This window comes from Scardinius erythrophthalmus, assembly GCF_964197995.2.
Source record: "Scardinius erythrophthalmus genome assembly, chromosome: 9".
Classification (NCBI taxonomy): Eukaryota; Metazoa; Chordata; class Actinopteri; order Cypriniformes; family Leuciscidae; genus Scardinius; species Scardinius erythrophthalmus.
In genome coordinates, this window is record NC_138229.1 from 41,825,970 (window position 1) to 41,847,647 (window position 21,678).

Below are 21,678 nucleotides of genomic sequence, written 5' to 3' on the forward strand. Positions count from 1 at the left end.
TGTGAGACCTATCACTTCTGCTACTAAAGATTGCTTTATTAATAATCTTCCTGATCAGTTTCATCATCTCAGCATCCCAGATAGCTTAGAAGAACTAGATATTACAACAGAAACGTATAACTCTCTCTTTTCCAGCACTTTAGACACAGTTGCTCCGTTGCGCTTGAAGATCAAAGAAAATAGTCCAACGCCGTGGTACAACGAGCACACACGGGCCCTTAACCTGTTAACCGTTGCCAGTGCACGGGCGCACTGAAACGTTTTTTTATATATATAGTTCAAAGTTACTATCAGATTTAATGTTATACCTTGACAAACTATACATCATTAAAAAGATATAAGACTCAAGTTTCAGTATTTGACCACTATTACATTTATTCATTTAGCTGACGCTTTTATCCACTATTGTATTCTGAGAAACTTATAGCGACAGTTATTTCTTAATTTGTGTCAGGAGTTATGAAATAAAAAAAATGAGTCGATACCCTTGATATGAATTATGCGCGTCAGCCGCTTTCATTCATAAAAAACTCCCGTGCTGTCGTCATGACAGCGATACACAAAACAATGCCCTTCAGGGCTTTAGCTCAAAAGTGTGCATATTTGGAGAAATATTGATAGATTCTCATAGATTTACATCAGATTTCTATAGACAGGAATAATATTTATTGAATTTATACCCAAATGCGTCGATGTAATCATTATGAGCGCTTCTTACTGAGATGTGTTTTGTTTTCAATTCATACCAATAGCCTGAGGGCGCTATATGCACAATAATAGTCCATATATGGAACATGAAGAAAAGCCATGATCATGTGACATTCCAGGACGTCACTGATACACACAAAGCTAACAAGAGATCGCGCTATAACATGCAGATACAGACGTTTTGAAGACAATAAACATGTTTGCAATGATATTTGAGTTACCTGTGTTTTTCAAGCCATGCCAGGTATTTCCATAATAATAGATTATATTTATAATGTAATGCTAATCTATAGACTGTCATTGTGCAGAATACCATACAATGGTATATTTTCTGTCTGATTTTTTTATCTGAAGCCAAATTAGATCACAGAAGATTATTTAAAACACTCGTCTTGCGTTATGAAGTAAGTTTGGAGCATAAACATGGTTTTAATCTCATAAATTGTTGTGTATTGATGGTGTGCTAAGCTAACATGCTAGCTAGCCCTAGGTGCACCTGCAACCTAGAAATTTATACTTTTATGATTTTTTGAATGCTTACTGAAAGTTTCTTTATTCAAGAAATGCATTTGATACAGTTTAAAATGTTAGGTGAACTTTGAGAAAAGAAATTAGGGACTGAAACCCTATGAATAGCCTGTGAATAGCCAGTCATTAGTAACTATAATGCAGACAAAAGAAATGCATATTTAGAGCCATAACCAGTCTGGAGAGGTGTGAATGAGTGCAGGGGGAGACTGAGACTGAATGGGGCTCGTCTGCACCACAAAACAATAGAGACAATATACTGGATAGATGGTTAGAAGATAGCAATAAACATCAGTTGCATTTTAGCGTCAAATCAAAATAAAGTCATTGACATGGTCTTGAAAAACATTTAACTAAATACAGAGTTTTGGACTTATTATCTTCAGATTTTAAACATAAACTGTTTAGACATGTGGCTTTAGCTGTAGTGCATTTCTAGATTGCTACAGTGCCAACTTCAATTTTATTTTCATAAGGATGTTTCATAAAAAATAATTTCTAATAACTTTACAAAACTTTGAAGCTATTTATAACAATATTTTTCATTATGACAATAATTAATTCTACATTTACAATAAACTGCCAGGTGTCAGCTTTCAAATGAGATCATACTTGTGCTTTTAGTGCAAAGGGTTCATGAACTGTATCTGTTTCAGTTTGGGTATGTCATTTCTGGGGATTTTTTAAAAGTGGGGGTGCAGCTTAACAGGTTAAGAGAGCAGCCAGAAAAATGGAGAGCAACTGGAAGAAAACAAAACTAGAGGTATTTCGCATTTCATGGAAGGAGAGCTCAATTACTTACAGAGTGGCTTTAAAAGCTGCTAGATCTGCTTATTTTTCAACCCTATTAGAAGAAAATAAACATAATCCTAGGTATTTATTTGAAACGGTGGCTAAACTAACGAAAAATAAAGCTTTAAGCACTGAAGTTTCCAAGCAACACAGCAGTAATGATTTTATGAACTTCTTCACTTATAAGATTGATAATATCAGGGACAAAATTATAACTATGCAACCGTCTACTACAGTATCGCATCAGGGAGTGCATTGTAGTCTCCCTGAGGAAAAATTTTATTCATTCGTTGCTATAGGAGAGGAAGAATTTACTAAACTCATTAAATCATCTAAATCTACAACATGTATGTTAGACCCTATACCGACTAAGCTACTGAAAGAAATACTTCCAGAGGTCATAGATCCTCTTCTTAATATCATTAATTTGTCTTTGTCTCTAGGATACGTACCAAAAAACTTTAAGCTGGCTATGATTAAACCGCTTGTTAAAAAAACGCAACTTGATCCTACAGAATTAGTCAATTACAGGCCGATCTCGAATCTACCTTTTCTGTCAAAGATATTAGAAAAGGCGGTATCCTCACAACTGTGTTCCTTTCTTGAAAGAAATGATATCTGCGAGGATTTTCAGTCCGGATTTAGACCGTACCATAGTACCGAGACAGCTCTCGTTAGAGTGACAAATGATTTGCTCTTATCATCCGATCGTGGTTGTGTCTCGCTATTAGTGTTACTCGATCTTAGTGCTGCATTTGACACCATTGACCACAACGTTCTTTTAAATAGATTAGAACATTATGTTGGCATTACGGGAAATGCACTAGCATGGTTTAAATCATACTTATCTGACCGTTATCAGTTTGTAGCAGTAAATGATGAGATGTCTCATCGATCACAAGTTCAGTATGGCGTACCACAAGGCTCAGTACTAGGACCGCTGCTGTTCACTCTGTACATGCTACCATTAGGAGATATCATTAGGAAACATGGCATTAGCTTTCACTGTTATGCCGATGATACTCAGCTCTATATTTCTTCAAAACCTAACGAAACTTATCAATTCACAAAATTAACGGAATGCATAGCTGATATAAAAAATTGGATGACTCGTAATTTCCTACTTCTAAATTCTGAAAAAACAGAGATTCTAATTATTGGACAAAAAACTTCCTCACGTAATAACCTAGAATACTGTCTAACACTTGATGGCTGCTCTGTTAAGTCTTCGTCGTCGGTTAGGAACCTGGGTGTGCTCTTTGATACCAATCTTTCATTTGAAAGTCACGTGTCTAGTATCTGTAAAACTGCATTTTTCCATCTTAAAAATATATCTAAATTACGCCATATGCTCTCATTGACAAATGCGGAACAATTAGTTCATGCGTTCATGACCTCAAGGCTAGATTATTGTAATGCCCTACTGGGTGGTTGCCCTGCACGCTTAATAAACAAACTAAAGCTGGTCCAAAACGCAGCAGCTCGAGTTCTTACCAGAACCAGGAAGTATGACCATATTAGCCCAGTTCTGTCAAAACTGCATTGGCTCCCTATTAAACATCGCATAAATTTTAAAATATTGCTGATCACTTACAAAGCACTAAATGGTTTAGCCCTGCAGTACTTGAGCGAGCTCTTAACGCATTATAGTCCGTCACGTCTATTGCGATCTCAAAATTCCGGCCAGTTACTAATACCTAGAATATCAAAATCGACTGCTGGCGGTAGATCCTTTTCCTATTTAGCACCAAAACTCTGGAACAGTCTTCCTACCATTGTCCGGGAAGCAGACACACTCTGTCAGTTCAAAGCCAGATTAAAGACACATCTCTTTGACCTAGCTTTCACATAATACATTATAGACTTCTATAATTTAATGTTAGGCTGCATATATTAGGTCAGCCGGAACCGGGAACACTTCCCAAAAATCCTGATGTACTCGTTACATCATGAGAAGAATGGCATCTACGCTAATTTTAGTGTCTGTGTTTATCCCGAGGTTTTCCTGCAGCCTGCCGGATCCAGGCCATATCCAGATCTGACGAAGGACCTTCGCCTGGGCCCGATGACAACGCAGTGCTGAAGTGCCAACTAGTCTCTCCCTATGGAGGATCCCACTACCACTATACAGATAAGGCGTTGTCGGGAAATTCGTTTCGCGTTCCTACCCCAAAGCAACAAAATAAAATAAAATTCTTTATCAAAATTTATAAGGAAAGACAAGTACTTTGTTTAGGCTTGGCTTGTAGGGAATTCCAAACCTGCGTATATTCAAACGCACAAAACTATAGAACCCATTCTAAATGCGCATGTGAACGCCATCAGCGTTTCTCACAGGTTCGCGTTTAACCCTCTGGAGTCTGAGGGGTTTTTGGGGTCCTTGAGATGTTCTGACATGCCCTGACATTTGTGCTTTTTTCAGTTGCTTATAAACATATTAATGGCAAAGGTGTAAATTCACTCTATTTAGCACAAACAGGGCTACCATAATATGTGAACAACTTGCATGTACATGTTTGTATTTTTGATAGAATAATGTTTATGCATGTTTTTTTAAAAAACAAAAAACTAAAGTTTCTGAAATAAGGCCATAAAACACATTCTAAATATAACGTAAATAAGACTTTTGACTAATGGATGTCGTTGCCTAAAATTTTTTCTTCAAAATTATGTGAAAATCATCCTGCCTAATCATTCACATAACACAATACATTGATTTAAATCTTGTAAAACACTTTTTGTTTGGAAAGGCCATATGCGGGTGGGCGTGATTCACACCTGAGGAGTCAATGGGGCCCGCATAATGAGGCTGCATACGTAATGAGCCTTTCATTCAGATGTGTGACTGAGCCACAAGAATGCAAGGACAATATATAACTGGTTTGTTGTTTTTTCCACAAATTTTGCTTGCAAATTGTACAATATCCAAGGTAAACATTTCTAGTAATTGTGCAGTTAATTGTTCTCATACTGTATTTTCAGATTTGGAATATATTCTCTTCCCAAATGTGTCACTAATAAAGCATAATAAAATTATTTAAAGATAAGGCTTATAATGACCTTTTAAGATTTTGTTTACATCTATCCATATATATATATATATATATATATATATATATATATATATATATATATATATATATATATATATATTTTTTTTTTAAGGTTATACAATTACAACAACATTTAAAATTGTAACAATATTTCCAGTGTAATCTTTCTTTGTATTCGCGATTCATATTAAAACAGTATTTTTGCCAGCTGTAGTAGCTCCACAACAGCACGCATCTTTGCGTTCAATCATTCCGATTAGAACAAAGCAAACAGAACTGACCTAATTCCTCAGCGGGATCCGTTTGCTCCTCGAAATGATACTTCCAGAACTTCTGAGGTAGATTTTTGCAGGATTATTATCAAGACAGTATTATTCCTCACAGCATCGTAAAGTACATACCGGTAAGTCTGAAAGTGAACTCGCGGTGTGTGTTATCCAGCTGATGGGCGTTTTACAGGATTGTTTGGATCATCTCACATTTGCATTTGAATAGCGCGTGCTCTCCGTGGGCGGAGCACATTAAAACTTAATTAGCTGAGATGAGAACGACTGACATCTCTCTCTTTGCATACATATTACATAAACTGTGAATATTTGTTTTTTATAAAAATTACTTTGTTTAAAAGAAGAGAATTCAAGCTTCATGCCTGTATGTCTGAATGCCTGTTTGACTGAGTATTCGCTGAGTTATGGTTCATTTTCGGACGCGTTTCAGAATGGACTACACTGACAGAGAGGAGGCAGAACTCGCTTCGTGTTTATTTTTCTTTATTTGGCAAAAAGCACAACACTTTGTTTTTATTGTGAGTATACACAAAAATAATACACATTTAACAGAATCGATTGATGTATGAAACTCCAATGGAAAATCAAAGTCAACCGAGTATTTTTGAGTTTCTTTTACACTGCTAAAAAAAAAGCGAGCTGGTATCGCCGGCGATACCGCCGACCTCTGGGGGTTAAAGTCTGTGTAGAGGGAATGGTGTCGTCTTAGCGGCCCCTAATTTAATAACAAATGATCGTTGTGACGGAAGCAAATCAATCAAAACTAACTTTAGATGGAAATAACTTAACTCTGCTATAAAGCCAAAACAATCTCTGTTGCCTTAAATTATACGCTTATCTCTGTAAAGCTGCTTTGAAGCAATCTACATTGTTAAAAGCGCTATATAAATGAAGATGACTTGACTTGACTATTCTCTGTTGAAAAGGCAGATTTCTGCATGTACACAATCAGTGCATTGTATCAAATGCTGGAAATTAAACAATTACTAACTAGATAAAAAAACATAAAAATGTGAGCAATAGGGAAACCCAGAAAGTGCACTGCTATAAACAATGAAACATAAGCCCTGCGGTCTTCAAATAAATAAACTTCAGTCACACTGTAATTGCTGTACAGTATAATGATACTAACTGTAGTTTCTCCAGCTTGAATTGTGGGTTCATCAGTAGATCACTGAGGTTTTCCACTCCAGAGTCTCCTAGTTTATTCCAGCTCAGGTCCAGCTCTCTCAGGTGTGATGGGTTTGATTTAAGAGCTGAAGTCAGGATGAGACTCTGTTTCTCTGTAATACTGCAATCACTCAGACTGAAGACAGAAAGAGAAAAGTTTATGATGATCAACTAACGTGTTTAGCTTCATCCAGCAGATTTTGCTGACAAATAAACAGGGATATCCAGGTTCAGGGAACACAGAGAAATACTACACATTGTTCATTTAAATATACTACCAACATTGTAACAAGACAAAGGTTGTCTTGATCTATGTATGTTAGTTTACACATTCATTTCATATAATTTTTTAAGGGTCATGAAACCCCCTAAAACACATTTTTTGAGATACATTTTTTTTCCCACATTTTTTGAACAGATATGTACAGGCTGCACATCACTGAAAATAATAAAAGCACTCTATTTTTGTTATTTATTGTTATTTTTGTGTTTTTCTGAGCAATTTGGTTCTTCCGGGCTGAAAAGTATTATTTCTTTATTATTTCTGTGTTAAACTGACTCGTGTCGTTTGTTCAGACTCAGAGACTAAAGTGCTCATAAATGTAATGAAAATATTATTAGATCTTTTAAGGCGAGACACGGCAGGCAAAAACACAGATTCTTCATGCAGTGGTCAGTTTTGAGATGTTGGGCTAGTTTACTCCTTCAATATGTGTTCTTTCAAGCTGCTATAAAGAAAATGTTGAAAATATACATTAAGATGTTTATTTTATTAATTTTTTTTACTTGCGGCAGTAATTTTCTCCCGAATTTACCAGGAAGTCAGCATTACAACGTGACACGCCGAGATCCGTCTGTTCACTGAAGTCTGTCATGACCGGTATCGTTGTAAAGCTCTGAGTCTCCTGCACAACGCTATGTAACCCAAATATGGGCATTTCCTTTTTTATCAGTAACCAATCGTGAATGTCCAAAGGGGGATTTAAAGCTAACGATGAAATCTCATTCAGAGCTATTTAACTCTTTAACTGCCGTTTTCTCAAAATGACTTTTTTGTCATTCTCCAGTAGAAACATCTCAGCCTGTGTAGCGCCTGTGTACACCAAACTCTCCAGCTATACACTTAGCGGTATTCTGAAGATATTTTCAGAGGGATTTGTTAATAAATCATTCCTGGCCTGATTTTAATAATAAAAAAATATGACGAAAATCGTAGATATTTTGATTTCCTAGGTAATGAAAGCATATATCCTGAAATTCATCTTTTTTTCTTGTGTAAACAAAATGAAAAAAGAATTTTGCACCTGGCTTTATCATATGTTCAGATCTATCTACCGAAAATATATGCAAAATCGTGCATATGTAATGAGATAATGCCTAATTAATTTGCATAATTAAACATACAAATTTCTAAAACTTGTAATACATTTTTTTTATATACTTGTGTAAGTAATCCACTGAGGAAGTTTCATGGTGATATCTATTATTTAAAAAATTTACCCTATTCACCTGTAGTGTCTCGCCTTAAACATTCTTCTGCAATTCTCCCTCGTTCTTGTGAGTGTGTTATATAGGGTTATATTTTTTAAAGTGCCTTCAGATCCATTTATTTATTACCCCTCTGCAGTCATATTTTAATATTCACGTGTCTGTATAATGAATGTGTTGCAGGTATGTGTTTTATTGGTTGTCGTCTCCCCTTTTCCCGCCCTCTACACTCCCACTTTTCCACAGCTTTACACACACATTTCCTCAGACTTTTCCAGCTCTGAGATGTGAACGACCAGCTAAAACAGGGTTTCATGACACTTTAAGGTTCTTTTGTGTCAATGTCACCTTTGGTTTGCTCACTGGGACAAATGTGGTTCATTGTGTTCAGGAGTTTATTGTGTGCTTAATAGTGTGTGTGTGTATATTTAGCCCTGATGCAGGGCCGTACACACCATTGAGGTCCAGACCTTGGTCATTTTTCGACGTGTATAGACCTGTATATGCACCAGAGAAACAAGCGCACAACATCTTTCTGAGTCAAACAAAACCAAGTAATTGCTATGATATACAATACAACACTCAGTTAATCTTTGTAACGTTAATCTCCTCAGCTGACATAGATGCCTTACAAACGTTATTGTTGTGATTAACACGCAATACAGGGAGCTTTTCCCTCACCACTAAACTGCTTTAGTAAGGTTCCGTGAAAATGCTTTTATTTTCCTTTCACCCCCTGAAGAAGATATCACGGGTTCATCAAGTTCATTGAAATTATCCATCCTCTATCACTTTTAGTCAGCTTTGACGAAACTCCTCTTAGCTAGGGCGTCTTTTCAAAGTGACATCTGACCTGAATACTGCGCGCTGAGTAGGGATGGGTATCGTTAAGGTTTTAACGGTATTACTACTCTTACCGATACTCCTTATCGATCCGGTACTTTAACGGTATTCTTATCGGTTCTTTTCATTAAATAAAAATAATTTAGAACATAATTAATATTTCTTTATATTTTGAAATGTAAAATACATATAGCAAAAGAAAAAGCAATGCTTTAACAAAACAAATAAAACAAGTATGTTATGCAGAAGGGTGCAGGCTTTTGTGTTTTATATACAGAAGACATAGGACACCAAAAACAAAGTACAAACACATGGACAAACAAAAAAACGTATACAATAAAACAAATATACAAATTAAATACCCAGTGCTAATGTCGACTGACATTACTGTTCAGGAGTAATATGGGCTAAAAAGACATCTAATAAAGTCAGATGTAAAATAACACTGCATAGTTTATCATAGATAGATTAAAGCCAAAATTATTCATTCAAGAGCTGCGACTGATTTTCTCTTTGCCTTTTGTTGTTTGATTCACATTAATGGAGCAATCGTCAGCAGGTTTATTAGACTGCTGCCTCTTTAAGACCAAATGCGGATCTAATCATTACTACGCATCATATGTTCTCCTTACTATTTACGCCCATTTAAGACATAAACTGTATTTAAGTGAATAAACTCTTTAAGTGAATCTCCAAGACTCCAATCTCCATTTTGACATATTTTTGTGTATATTTGATCGTTTAGATGCGCAAACGAAGCCCAAAATATACGTTGCTTGTCTCTTTGCGGTGTGTTTCGGAGCGCGTGCCGCATTTGGAACAGCGCCTATTGCGTCAATTTTGGTACTTTTAATAGCCTTTTATTATCAAACGCGTCCCGCAGTTTAGCAACAGTATAGACTACATTTTACAACAATCACCGATCGTGCAGATTCTGATGTTACGTTTGGGGTTTAGAAAGAAATGACAGCGCACCGCCGTGAAGGGAAGGAAGTTGCGCTGGAGAGAATGTGGCTTTAGTTTTTAATGGTTATACCTCAAATATCTTCTTTTTTATAATCATTGGAAGCCAAAATCTAAATCTAAAATAAAATTAGTTTAATATCAAAGATCTAAAGTGTAACCGTTTGAATGTTTAGTTCTGTCCTCATCGTCACTCATTAAGCAGGGCTGTTGTGTTGTGCGCGCCGTGGCTCCACGTGAAAGATCGATCTCTCTATCTCACACACACATACTCTCTCTCTCTTTAGAAAAAATGCATCACAGACAAATGGTTCAGTATCATTATATATAGAAGTGGCTGGCGAGATTAAATTTGCAAGATAATAATTTAGCAATAATAAAGAGCACTTTCTTAATTTCTCCAGTACCGACAGCAGAACCGATAACGTCCGAGCTTATCGATCCAGCGGTCTTTCATAATTCAGCACCGGGGCCCGTTTAATACCGGGTCTCGGTACACAACCCTAGCGCTGAGTCACTAAAACAGACTTATGTTGTGTTCACCAACAAGGGTGCGACTGCTTGTCTGTTTCTGCTGTAAAACATGAACTCGTGATGCCTTGACAGCAGACAATACCGGCTTTTGTGAAAAAAACTTGTTTATGGTTCAGTCAGTCTTGTCAGTCGTCTATTTCAGATGAGGAGATTAACGTTATAAAGACACACCGGCAGACAGTATGGTTGGTGAGTAAACGAAAATGTGTGCTTTGGCGGAAGGATGTTACATGAGAATGTAGAGAGTGTCAAAATAAAGGTGTATATCGATATTTTACGTGTGGAATTGATGCATCGTATCGTTAGACGTTATATCGATGCATCGATCCATATCGATGTATCGTTACACCCCTAATGTGAACAGATATGTACAGGCTGCACATCACTGAAAATAATAAAAGCACTCATAAGAATTAAAAATAAGTTGAAATTGGTTATTTTTGTGTTTTTCTGAGAAATTTGGTTCTTCCAGGCTGAAAATAAAAGTGGAAGCAACGTGACGGTATCTGAGGTAGAAGCGTGCTTTCGGAGCGTGTGATTGGCCGAATGTGAGGTGGAAGCGTGCTTTCGGAGCGTGTGATTGGCTGAATGTGAGATGGAAGCGTGCTTTCGGAGCATGTGATTGGCTGAATGTGAGATGGAAGTGTGCTTTCGGAGCATCACATTGGCTGAATGTGAGATGGAAGCGTGTTTTCGGAGCATGTGATTGGCTGAATGTGAGGTGGAAGCGTGCTTTTGGAGCATGTGATTGGCTGAATGTGAGGTAGAAGCGTGCTTTCGGAGTGTGTGATTGGCTGAATATGAGATGGAAGCGTGCTTTCGGAGCATGTGATTGGCTGAATGTGAGGTAGAAGCGTGCTTTCGGAGCGTGTGATTGGCTGAATGTGAGGTAGAAGCGTGCTTTCGGAGCATGTGATTGGCTGAATGTGAGATGGAAGCGTGTTTTCGGAGCGTGTGATTGGCTGAATGTGAGGTGGAAGCGTGCTTTCGGAGCATGTGATTGGCTGAATGTGAGGTGGAAGCGTGCATTCGGAGCGTGTGATTGGCTGAATGTGAGGTGGAAGCATGCTTTTGGAGCATGTGATTGGCTAAATGTGAGGTAGAAGCGTGTTTTTCGGAGCATGTGATTGGCTGAATGTGAGGAGGAAGCGTGCATTCGGAGTGTGTGATTGGCTGAATGTGAGGTGGAAGCGTGCATTCGGAGTGTGTGATTGGCTGAATTTTAGGTAGAAGCGTGCATTCGGAGCGTGTGATTGGCTGAATGTGAGGTGGAAGCGTGCATTCGGAGCGTGTGATTGGCTGAATGTGAGGTGGAAGCGTGCATTCGGAGCATGTGATTGGCTGAATGTGAGGCGGAAGCGTGTTTTCGGAGCGTGTGATTGGCTGAATGTGAGGTGGAAGCGTGTTTTCGGAGCGTGTGATTGGCTGAATGTGAGGTAGAAGCGTGTTTTTCGGAGCATGTGATTGGCTGAATGTGAGGTAGAAGCATGCATTCGGAGTGTGTGATTGGCTGAATGTGAGGTGGAAGCGTGCATTCGGAGCGTGTGATTGGCTGAATTTTAGGTAGAAGCGTGCATTCGGAGCGTGTGATTGGCTGAATGTGAGGTGGAAGCGTGCATTCGGAGGGTGTGATTGGCTGAATGTTAGGTGGAAGCGTGCATTCGGAGCGTGTGATTGGCTGAATGTGAGGTGGAAGCGTGTTTTCGGAGCGTGTGATTGGCTGAATGTGAGGTAGAAGCGTGTTTTTGGTAGCATGTGATTGGCTGAATGTGAGGTGGAAGCATGTTTCCGGAGCGTGTGATTGGCTGAATGTGAGGTAGAAGCGTGTTTTTCGGAGCATGTGATTGGCTGAATGTGAGGTGGAAGCGTGCATTCGGAGCGTGTGATTGGCTGAATGTGAGGTGGAAGCGTGCTTTCGGAGCGTGTGATTGGCTGAATGTGAGGTGGAAGCATGCATTCGGAGCATGTGATTGGCTGAATGTGAGGTGGAAGCGTGCCTTCGGAGCTTGTGATTGGCTGAATGCGAGGTGGAAGCGTGCATTCGGAGCGTGTGATTGGCTGAATGTGAGGTGGAAGCGTGCATTCGGAGCGTGTGATTGGCTGAATGTGAGGTGGAAGCGTGCTTTCGGAGCGTGTGATTGGCTGAACGTGAGGTGGATCATATAGTTCATATATGGACCAGAGCAAGTGCTTTTCAAGTTTTTATGGACATATTTCATATAGTCTAGTGCTCTAAACATGAACCAGCACCGCTCTTCTTCATATTAAATATATGTGCAAATAAAGACACTGATACAGCCGTACATCTGATCATGAATGCGATGATACAATGGATTATTCTGATACACAGAACACAATGATGTAGACAACAATTAAAATAACAATGGACAAAAAATTAACTATGTCTTTATTATTTATGTGCTAAACTGACGCGTGTCGTTTGTTCAGACTCAGAGACTATAGTGCTCATAAATGTAATGAAAATATTATTAGATCTTTTAAACATTCTCCCTCGTTCTTGTGAGTGTGTTATATAGGGTTATATTTTTAAAATGCATCAAGGTGTCTTCAGATCCATTTATTTATGAGGCGCCACGTAGGATTTAAATCAAACTTCGCTTATCAATACATACATAACACACGTGCATATACACCTATAAATTACTCGCATATACATGTATACTATTGGATGTTCAAAATACATATATGAAATACACGTGCACACTAATATGAAATCCATACCAATACATATAATGTTAGTCATGAATGCATATACACTTGTGAATAACTTGCATATAACGTTACATATAAACTTGACGCACGCATACACCTATAAATACTCGCATATACATATAAACGTTCATGCATATAAACCTATAAACACTTGCATATACATATAAACTTCCATGCATATACACCTATAAACACTCGCACATACAAACTCGATGCGCGCATACACATCCATAAAACACTTGCGCATACATAACGTGGATGATGTGTGCTTTGTGTATATATGTATATGCGAGTGATTTCATATGTGTATGTGCGTGAACTTTTCAGTGCAAACGGAAGGCATTTCAGTGCAAACGGAAGGCATTTCAGTGTAACCGGAAGGCATTTCAGTGTAAAAGGAAGGCATTTCAGTGTAACCGGAAGGCATTTCAGTGTAAAAGTCATTTGTGTCATTTTGATAGTTTGTTTTCCAATTTGAAATGAAATAAGCATAAACGAGAAAACGGCCCCTTTATACATTTTTTTCGTAAAAAAAAAAAAAAAAAGAGATTTCGGCTTGATTTTTAGTTCACAGGCAAAATACAAATAAATGACTTCAAAATTCGTTTTCCACATGTGGGCGGCCTGACACGCCCACTTCCACCGATTGGTCTAGCAAGTCTGAGCATGTGACGTCATCAGTTGTCGCTCGGGTCTGTTCTACAAAATAATAGTCCTCTACTATGGCTACAGATTCTTCAGCTGTACAGGGCAGGTCCTATTGGGCTTTCTTCTGTGCAACTTTACGCGTTTCACAGAAATCTTTACATCAGAGATATTAATTACTAGTCTGCCACCAGCCTGTTTTATTTAGCTGTGCGGAGTTAAATCTGTGTGGTGAAGCTGCGCTTGACAGCGCCGAGCGGGAGAGGCTCACTGACCAATGTTCAGATCAGCAGTCAGAACTTTTCTTTTAGACACTCTCGCCACGGGATGGTGATTGCAAATACTGTAATGCCAATCGGCTGAGGGTGGGTACCGATGATGGTGAAATACATTTTTACTGAAACTGTAATCATATTTGCGACCCGCGAGAATGAGACAGATGATTGACAGGACGATAGCGAAGGCAATTAAAGGTGCAAGATAACTTCTGTTAACAAAAAAATCAATAAAAAAGTGTTTAATATAAGTGACTTTGTCTTTGTTTTATTGTTTTTGTTGTTTTTAATCAAATAATTGTGAACCACAAACTGAGCCTTCGTTTTAAAGGGCTATTTCCAAATATATTTTATTTATTTGTTATAATATGGGTACTTTATAATACTGAATAAATAAAAACAAACACACTTAATATGTATGCCTATAGGCTAAACACCACCGTTTTTTGTTTTGTTTGTGTGAACTTTTATCCCCAACCATATTTCATATTTCATGGGCTCCACGCCAGGGGTCACGCTCAGCACCCCTATACTTCCCATGGTACTAACTGTAATTACCAGTTTGCTGACCCAGTTTATATGTAAAATCTTTGGTATATGTAATCTATACACTGCAAAAAATGCTGTTCTTACTTAGTATTTTTGTGTTGTTTCCAGTCCAAAAATCTAAAAATTCTTAAATCAAGAAGCATTTACTAGAGAAGTAAAACTACATAAGAAATTCTTTTTTGTTTTCAGATAAACAGTAAGTATCTTAAGTAATTTTTGCTTAAAACAAGCTAAATTATCTGCCAGTGCAGTAAGAAAAAAAAACTTAATTCAAAAAAACTTAATAAAAACATAATCTTAAAACAAGATTATTTTCCTTACTGCACTGGCAGATAATTTAGCTTGTTTTAAGCAAAAATCACTTAAGATACTTTCTGTTTATCTGAAAACAAAATAGAATTTCTTATGTAGTTTTACTTCTCTAGTAAATGCTTCTTGATTTAAGAATTTTTAGATTTTTGGACTGGAAACAACACAAAAATACTAAGTAAGAAAAGCATTTTTTGCAGTGTATGTAGGCTAATATCTAAAAACACTTTACAGTGTGATGGAAATAAACTTTTCTTAAAGCGTGTTGTATATCACCACAGATTTATTGTTACCCTTCTGTGTTGTATACTGTAATAGACAATTGTCCTGCAAAATGATGAGGTTTTTTGTAAGAAAAACATTGCGAGCAAATGTCGAATTCTTGTTTGAAATATTAAATCAACAACGTAAGAGGCTTTAGGCTTTTTTATTTTATTTTTTACGAAAAAAAAACGAATAAAGGGGCCGTTTTCTCGTTTATGCTTATTTCATTTCAAATTGGAAAACAAACTATCAAAATGACACAAATGACTTTTACACTGAAATGCCTTCCGGTTACACTGAAATGCCTTCCGTTTGCACTGAAAAGTTCACGCACATACACATATGAAATCACTCGCATATACATATATACACAAAGCACACATCATCCACGTTATGTATGCGCGAGTGTTTTATGGATGTGTATGCGCGCATCGAGTTTATATGTATATGCGAGTGTTTATAGGTGTATATGCATGGAAGTTTATAGGTATATGCAAGTGTTTATAGGTGTATATGCATGGAAGTTTATATGTATATGCGAGTGTTTATAGGTTTATATGCATGGAAGTTTATATGTATATGCGAGTGTTTATAGGTGTATATGCATGAAAGTTTATATGCATGTGCGAGTGTTTATAGGTGTATATGCATGGAAGTTTATATGTATATGCGAGTGTTTATAGGTTTATATGCATGGAAGTTTATATGTATATGCGAGTATTTATAGGTGTATGCGTGCGTCAAGTTTATATGTATATGCAAGTTATTCACAAGTGTATATGCATTCATGACTAACATAATATGTATTGGTATGGATTTCATATTAGTGTGCACGTGTATTTCATATATGTATTTTGAACATCCAATAGTATACATGTATATGCGAGTAATTTATAGGTGTATATGCACGTGTGTTATGTATGTATTGATAAGCGAAGTTCGATTTAAATCCTACGTGGCGCCTCATATTTATTTATTCCCCTCTTCAGTCATATTTTAATATTCATGTGTCTGTATAATGAGTGTGTTTTATTGGTTGTCAAGAAACAGGAGTTTCTTGTGTGCTTAATAGTGTCTGTGTGTATATTTAGCCATCATGCAGAGCCGTACACACCATTGAGGTCCAGACCTTGGTCATTTTTCGGCGTGTATAGACCTTATGCGCCAGAGAAACAAGCGCACAGCATCTTTAGAATATTGTCTTTGAACTTCTGTTTTTGCGGTCGCTCTGTATATTTCTATGGCATCGCTGTCGAGGAGTAATTAGCTGGTGAAGTGGATTTACTTATTGTAGAGTTGATGAAAGTTATCATGAGCATGGTAATGTTTTAAGCAGATGTCTTAACAAATGTCAGTATACCGGGAAGATTTTAAAACGAGCCGTTCATTCATAAATAGGCAAGATCGCTGTGAAAATGCAGACCGGAAGTCAAAAGACAACGAGCGCAGCTGAAAAGGGGCTATATATGGTCTATATAATGAACGTGGTGAAATAATTGCCTAATATTAACTCTACTTTGGTGCTGTAATGATATTGCACATCACCACGATAAACGACCTCATCTGAGCTGCTTCAGCGGACTAACAACACTCGTCAATGTCAAAATGTTTGAGATGATCAATCAAATCAAAGTAGGCGGGCTTTATGTTCACAGAAGCTCCGAGTGGAGCGCGAATTCCAGCGCGACGCTTCACGACACGCTTCAGTTAACGCTCATAAAGTGTGAGATATGATGTAAGCAGTGAAACTAAACATCTGTTTTACAATAGAAGTTTTAAACAACCCACAGAAATAATCAGTTTGCAAAGACTATGTCAATCAAAGCTCAGCTTTGGGAAGGGAAGATATACAGGTGAAGATAAGGAGACTGAGAGAAGAAGAAAGAGAGAATGTGATGGAGATGAGAGAGGAAGAGCAGGTTTTGCACACTGTGCAATACCTACCAAATGCAATTAACTAATCATCTAATATGATTAAATATCAAGTCTGTATAATATGTGCTCTTTTATCAATTTTCAGTGCTTGTTTTGTTTATTTTATGGATGGCTCAGCTAAACAGGCCAATAAGAAACTATTAACTACTATTATTCCTTTTATACAGACGTTTTAATTAGACATTAGTATAATTAAAACCTCTACAAATGTATAAAACTGATCAGAGATCAGGTTAAACCCACAGACACTTGTTCAATCTCAGTAAATCTGCATGATTCATGGGTTCACAGAGATCATCGCCCCCCAGTGGAGAACCATTGACATTTCCAAACATTTCGAAAGTTATGATGTAACTAAGCCTCATTTACTGAAATCATGTGACTTTGGGTAGTTTGATACACACTCCGAACCACTGATTCAAAACAAAAGATTTGTAAAGATTTCGTAGCTTCATGAAGCGTGTTTCGAAAGCGCCCATTACTAGCGTTCAGTGGATCTTATTACTGGCAGATGCTGATCACAGACTTTTAAAATGCACTTGTTAAATTTTTACAAGTTACAGTATATGCTGCACCAAAATTAGACATTTTACATTTTGGGAAATACAAACATTGAATTGAAAGCAGTTATGAAGATTTCTGACTCCGATGTCACAAAAAAACATTGTTCTGCCTCTACAGAAACTGAAATAATTATTGACCCATGATCAAACGGTCTGTCTTAACCAAATATTTAAAGCTTGAAATTACGTTTTAATTGTGTTTTTATTTGCTGTTTAATTTTATTACTTTAAATTGTTGTGGCTCTGTGTGACTCAGAGGAAAAAACTGCTCTGACTCAAACAAGTGAGGAAATATTATCATCAGCAAACATTAAAACTCAAAGTAACGTAATATTATAAATAAATGAGCAATACTCACGTCAGTGTGATGAGTTGACAGTGTTTATCCTGCAGTAGAGCAGCGATCTGATTCACTCGTGTGTCTCCTAGTTCACGTTCACTCAGATTCAGCTCTTTCTGGAGAAACGGGTTTTTACCCACAACTCTATTCACATACTGACAGGCTTCCTCTGCAGCACGACTCAAAAACCTGCAGAAGAGTCAATTCAGTTCTCAACTAAATGTCTGTTGCATTACAAAAACAATTGGTATGATAAAGAAAATTCTTTGAACATTTAAATACACAAATAAGTTTAAAAGAAACTAGAGCGACACTCAGTCCTAAAGCAAACTCATAAGAACAGAAACGTCTCACAGAGCAGAAGGGCAAAAGCTCACTAGATCATGGTTTTTAGTATGAATACAGAGTGTGAAATTAAGATCTTTCTGGCTTTTAAGCAGGAGAAGTGAGAAACGTCAGCACAGAGAAAACTGGCTTGTGAAACTGCATGTTTGTGAACATCTGGAGACTCATAGACCTGCTGTAGAGAGATGCAGTGAATCTGGGCTTGATGGAAAATTATTGTGTTCAGAAAACTATTTCACCAAAAGGTTATCTAGAATTTTGATGAGAAGTGTGCACAAAAATAAAATTGTGCATTTCAATTATCAAGGTATACTCCAGAATAGCAGCCCATATACTGACCCATAATGTCTATTTGACCTTTAGCTCATATCACAACTAAACTGTGTTGACGTTTATCATCATCATGACAGAACCTGCAGCATCTGATCTGATCTTGATCATTTTGATGCAACAAATTGTCAAGCTAATTGTATAGCTAAAATAATATATCAGTTATGAATATTTAGCCTCCATATAACTAATTTAGTTAATTATTTGATCCCGTCTCACCTCAGTGTCTTCAGTTGACAGTCTGGATCCTGCAGTAAATCAATGAGCTGCTTCACTCCTGATTGTCCAGGATCATTTCCTGTGAGATCCAGCTCTATCAGGTGTGAAGGGTTTGATCTCAGAGCTGAAGCCAGAGCTTTATAACCTTCTTCTGTCACACTGCAGTTAGAGAGTCTAGAACAGGAATGAAAGCATTCAGCTGATTAATCAGTTTAACCACGAACAATATAAATCCTTAAACTTGAATTTTATTTTGATCTTTGTACAAATGCATTGAAAGTTAGTTGCAAAAACTGATGACGGAATATGGAGGCAAACAAAAGGCACAGAAATCTCTAATATGTTAGACATCAACATCACTTTCGAGATTACAATTATCTAAAACTGTGTAAGCCCGTTTATCGGTCCAAATGAGGGTTTCCGCCAGAACGGGTGAAGGTCTCTGCGTGTTTATCACATTTTATCACAACCTCGAAGTTAAGTCAGATTGCCAATTGGTTTTTGGTCAATTATATAATAGTTTAGCAATACATTTGATTGTTCTACTTAACTCTTTACTTATATTTTACCCGCTCATATTAGGAAGCTATGTCGCTCAGACGTCCTCACGCCTTGTTTAACGTGGGTCTCACGATCACAATCTCGCCAGCTTCGGTCACTAAACAGAGGTTATTGCTATATACCTGAGATCGGTCGCATTCACGCTTACACAATCAAAGATACTTTGGTATAGCCCCCATGATTGCATACACTTGAAATTAAAGTAACATTTACTTCAGTAGAGGTATGGCCACTACTACAGATATAAGTCAACCAACTTTACTTGTCTTATAATAGCTTTGGATTGGCCATGCCATGGTTTCCCCCGTACACTTATCTAAAGTGACATTAAATTAAAACAGAGGTCAGACACACTCAGATTTAGGTTGGTCAAGCAGCACTTTTGCTGCCCTAAATGCAAATTCACTTCTTGTCTTTGCAAAACACGTTCATTTGAATTAGCGCCAAAATATTTTTCGTCACTAATCTGACGCAAAACTTGCTGTAACATACGAATCCGTTTAATCTACTTGGGAAAACAATTTCAGAGTCAGTCGGAATAAAATCAAATGTAACAATTTATTATGTCAGGTAAATGTATCATGCCAATTACATAATCAGTTCAAAGATAAAAAATACAAAACATCAAATGCTCTGGAATAAAGAGAGAAGATGCAAACCTGACATTATAAAATACATGATGTGGAGTGCCTGCATACACTCTATATCACAGGCTAATTTGAGCTACAAATCGCCACAAGCCTTCTTCAGCATCTCCCTAAACACTCAGACCAAAGCAGAAACCTCTTTTCAAATGTAAACATGAGTTCACAGTGGGAATTTGCATTAATCACCGTCCCAGACTTACTGGGGACAGAAGTTGAGGGAATGATGTGTAAATTGGGAGGTGATCAACTCAAGTGTGATCGTGTCTCGAATGAAGATGGTAATATAACAAGAGTTAAAATGTTAATTTCCTTTGTTTTCTCAGAGAGTTGCCCTCTCTTCCAGTTCTTCCAGTTTATCCAGTCTTACAACAGTTGAAATGACTATACGGCCTTAATTTAATGCAGCAAAAATTATTTTACAGTGTAGGCTACTAAGATCTTTTCTTTCTTTTTTTCCTCAGCCTTTTTCTTGGTTGTTTTTATAAACAGACAATAACCATTTATTTAACAGTGCCTTTTATAAAAGAGACTATAACTAAAAATTACCATTATGTAGAATATTTTTGTACTTCACTTTTATTTGTTCCCGTGTTCTAGTGTGGCGACTCTGACATTACAATGAACAAAGTAATTATGCAATTATTAAAATACAAATATATAGGCTAATAAGTGATAAAAACATCTAACATGGCCACTTCTAACGGATTTAAATTGTGTGCTACTTTTTGCCAGCCCTCTCTCCTGGCTTTTGCAGACTTTGAGGTGTTCCCTGGCGTTTTGATTAAACATTAAAATTCCGAATAAACTTCGACTATTAGTTCTTGCTCTGCTGAGGAGAAAAACTGAGCGCGCTCTTTGGCCACGCTGAACAGCTAATAGCAGCGTTGCTGATCAATGTTTCTACTATCGATACATATCCCCTTTTAAACCAGCGCATGAACGCGCAATTATCTCACTAGCTCAATCCAGCTATACTAATCATATCCAGCAGGTGTGTTCGAAGAACCTAATTAGCCAGATCATGATTCGCACGATGATATCATCTTGGATGTGTAATTTGATCTCGGATGTTTTAAGCAATGTACAAAGAACGAGCCCCAGGTCTGAAAGTCTTTGATCTGAATGATCCACAACAAGTAACCTGAAAATGGTCGGAAAATGAGAAAATTTAAGTTTGGGAATGGCCTAATTAAAGTCCAGACTACAACACCATTGAAATTCTGTGGAAGTACGTGAAACACAGCTCATGCTGGAAAGTCTACAAATGTCACTGAGCTGAAGCAGCTTTGTAAGGAGGAGTGGGACAAATGAACCAAAATACCTTCACAGTGGTGTAAAACACTCATAAACTATAGGAAGTGTTTAGTCGAGACTAGCTGCAAAGCTGAAAGCAGAATCAAAGATACACATCTCCCTCAAAAGTACTAAAATACATTAATCCTGTCAAATAAAATATTAAGAGAAGTGATTTCTACCAGATCTCGCCCTCCATTCTGTGGCAGATTTACCAGCTCTAACATAATCATCTGAATTCTGACTCAACACTAGGTATGCAAGTAATGATTACATCACTAAAGTATAAATTACTATAAACAAA

At 37.2% G+C, this 21,678-nt stretch overlaps 1 protein-coding gene across 1 annotated transcript in view; it reads right to left on the reverse strand.

The window, feature by feature from the left end:
• Positions 1 to 5,857: 5,857 nt before the first annotated feature.
• Positions 5,858 to 21,678, reverse strand: part of LOC308695874 (NACHT, LRR and PYD domains-containing protein 3-like) — a 34,340-nt gene continuing 18,519 nt past the window's right edge. Inside the window, exons 15-17 of the mRNA XM_081374134.1 lie at positions 18,874 to 19,047; positions 17,998 to 18,168; positions 5,858 to 6,674 (exon numbers count right to left, since the gene is read on the reverse strand). Of these exons, the coding sequence (XP_081230260.1) occupies positions 6,464 to 6,674; positions 17,998 to 18,168; positions 18,874 to 19,047 (556 nt within the window). The 3' untranslated portion in view covers positions 5,858 to 6,463. The remainder of the gene's footprint in view (positions 6,675 to 17,997; positions 18,169 to 18,873; positions 19,048 to 21,678) is intronic.